The 1,523-nt window shown below is 40.5% G+C and overlaps 1 protein-coding gene across 1 annotated transcript in view; it reads left to right on the forward strand.

Moving 5' to 3' along the window:
- The window catches only part of LOC112449966 (guanine nucleotide-binding protein subunit alpha-13), an 11,123-nt gene extending 9,873 nt beyond the window's left edge, over positions 1 to 1,250 (forward strand). Inside the window, exon 2 of the mRNA XM_025002945.2 lies at positions 1,061 to 1,250. Within this exon, the coding sequence (XP_024858713.1) occupies positions 1,061 to 1,122 (62 nt within the window). The 3' untranslated portion in view covers positions 1,123 to 1,250. The remainder of the gene's footprint in view (positions 1 to 1,060) is intronic.
- Positions 1,251 to 1,523: the final 273 nt, after the last annotated feature.

Below are 1,523 nucleotides of genomic sequence, written 5' to 3' on the forward strand. Positions count from 1 at the left end.
GTGTAAACTTTACCTTTAAGCAAACGCCCCCCAAAAGAATATCAGCGCCCCCTTTTTGAAAATATTGCTGCCAGCGCCCCCCGTCATCCTCTCAACGCCCCCCAGGGGGCGGTACCGCCCCCGTTGAGAAACGCTACCCTACAGGGTTGTTTTGATGCTACTGATTGGATTTCTCTTTGCAAGCCACATGGAGAGGACATCAATGCGATGACTGAGTGTGTGACCGACTATATAAACTTCTGTGTGGATAACACCATCCCCACCAGAACAGTGAGAGAAATGTCAAATAACTTTAGTAAATAAAACTAAATGTCAACAAAAATATAAAAACACACACACTACAAGTACCATTAAAACACTTAATTACATAAATAAGTAGATGTAAATTTAGTTATATGTTGCCTCACTCTTCACTTGCATACAGTGATCGACCCATGACTAAACATTACTTTGTGATGCCACCGGGCCCAAAAAAAGTTGAGAAACACTGCACTACGCTCTCTTTGACCTTTGACCCACAATGCTGATCAGAATGTGACTGGTCTGCAGAAAATTTGGAAAAACTCCTACAGTGTTAAGACAGCCATGATGAGCCTTAAAGTCTGTCCACGTTGTACTGGGGTCATTTAGTGTGACTAGGGTTCAAACAAAGGTTGTGCTGAACTCATGTTTTAGCTTAACTTGCAGGCCTGACAATATTCTATTTTGTTAGATTTATCTACAAAAGGTACAAATTACAATGTGAATGCTGAGTCAGCAGCAGAATGCTGACTCAGCATTCATACAGTTTTAACTACTTCTGCATGCTTTGTGTTTTTTTAACCATTTGTGTATCAAAATGTTTAGCACAATCAAAAAATAGTGTGCTATTATTTCTATTTTTTATAACTTTTACAATTTTCAAATATTTAACTGTACTGAAAGTCAAAAACACTGTTCTCTTTGAAATCTTCAGTGTACTGGCTTTCTATTTGTCTTCTTATGCTATTTTTAGCTTTCTGATAGATAATGCAGTTTTTCTAGTTAAATTTGGTAATTTCCCCAAACCTTTTGTCTGCAGTAACACAAGCCTTAAACAGTCCAATGAAAACTGAAAGAAGTAAAACAGAGCCTTGGGACTGACCAGTAAAGGCAAAGATGAACACAGAAATGGAGATGACCCAAGAGACTCGACTGTTGCTCTCCTCAAACTCTTCCATCAGATCCTGGAGGAAGATGCCCAGGGTCTTGACAACTCCATACGTGTTGACCTCCACCAAGAAAAAGGCCATGGCCACAGCCCACCCCCAGCCACCCTCAGGCACCTCTGGGTAAACATTTGGGCCCAAACAGCGCGGCACTCTGGGCATCCTCATGGCTGCAACACGCCACCTGGTGGGAGAAACCAACATGTCAGTGATTTGAACTGCTAAATGTACTTTATGAAAATAGACAGGTTGAGTGAGCATTAAAACAATCAGTCAATTAAAGACTTGGCATTCCATGTAGGAATGCTGCATTTCATGTTTTTAATTAGTTTAAAC

This window comes from Kryptolebias marmoratus, linkage group LG12 (assembly GCF_001649575.2).
Source record: "Kryptolebias marmoratus isolate JLee-2015 linkage group LG12, ASM164957v2, whole genome shotgun sequence".
In the NCBI taxonomy this organism is placed as follows: Eukaryota; Metazoa; Chordata; class Actinopteri; order Cyprinodontiformes; family Rivulidae; genus Kryptolebias; species Kryptolebias marmoratus.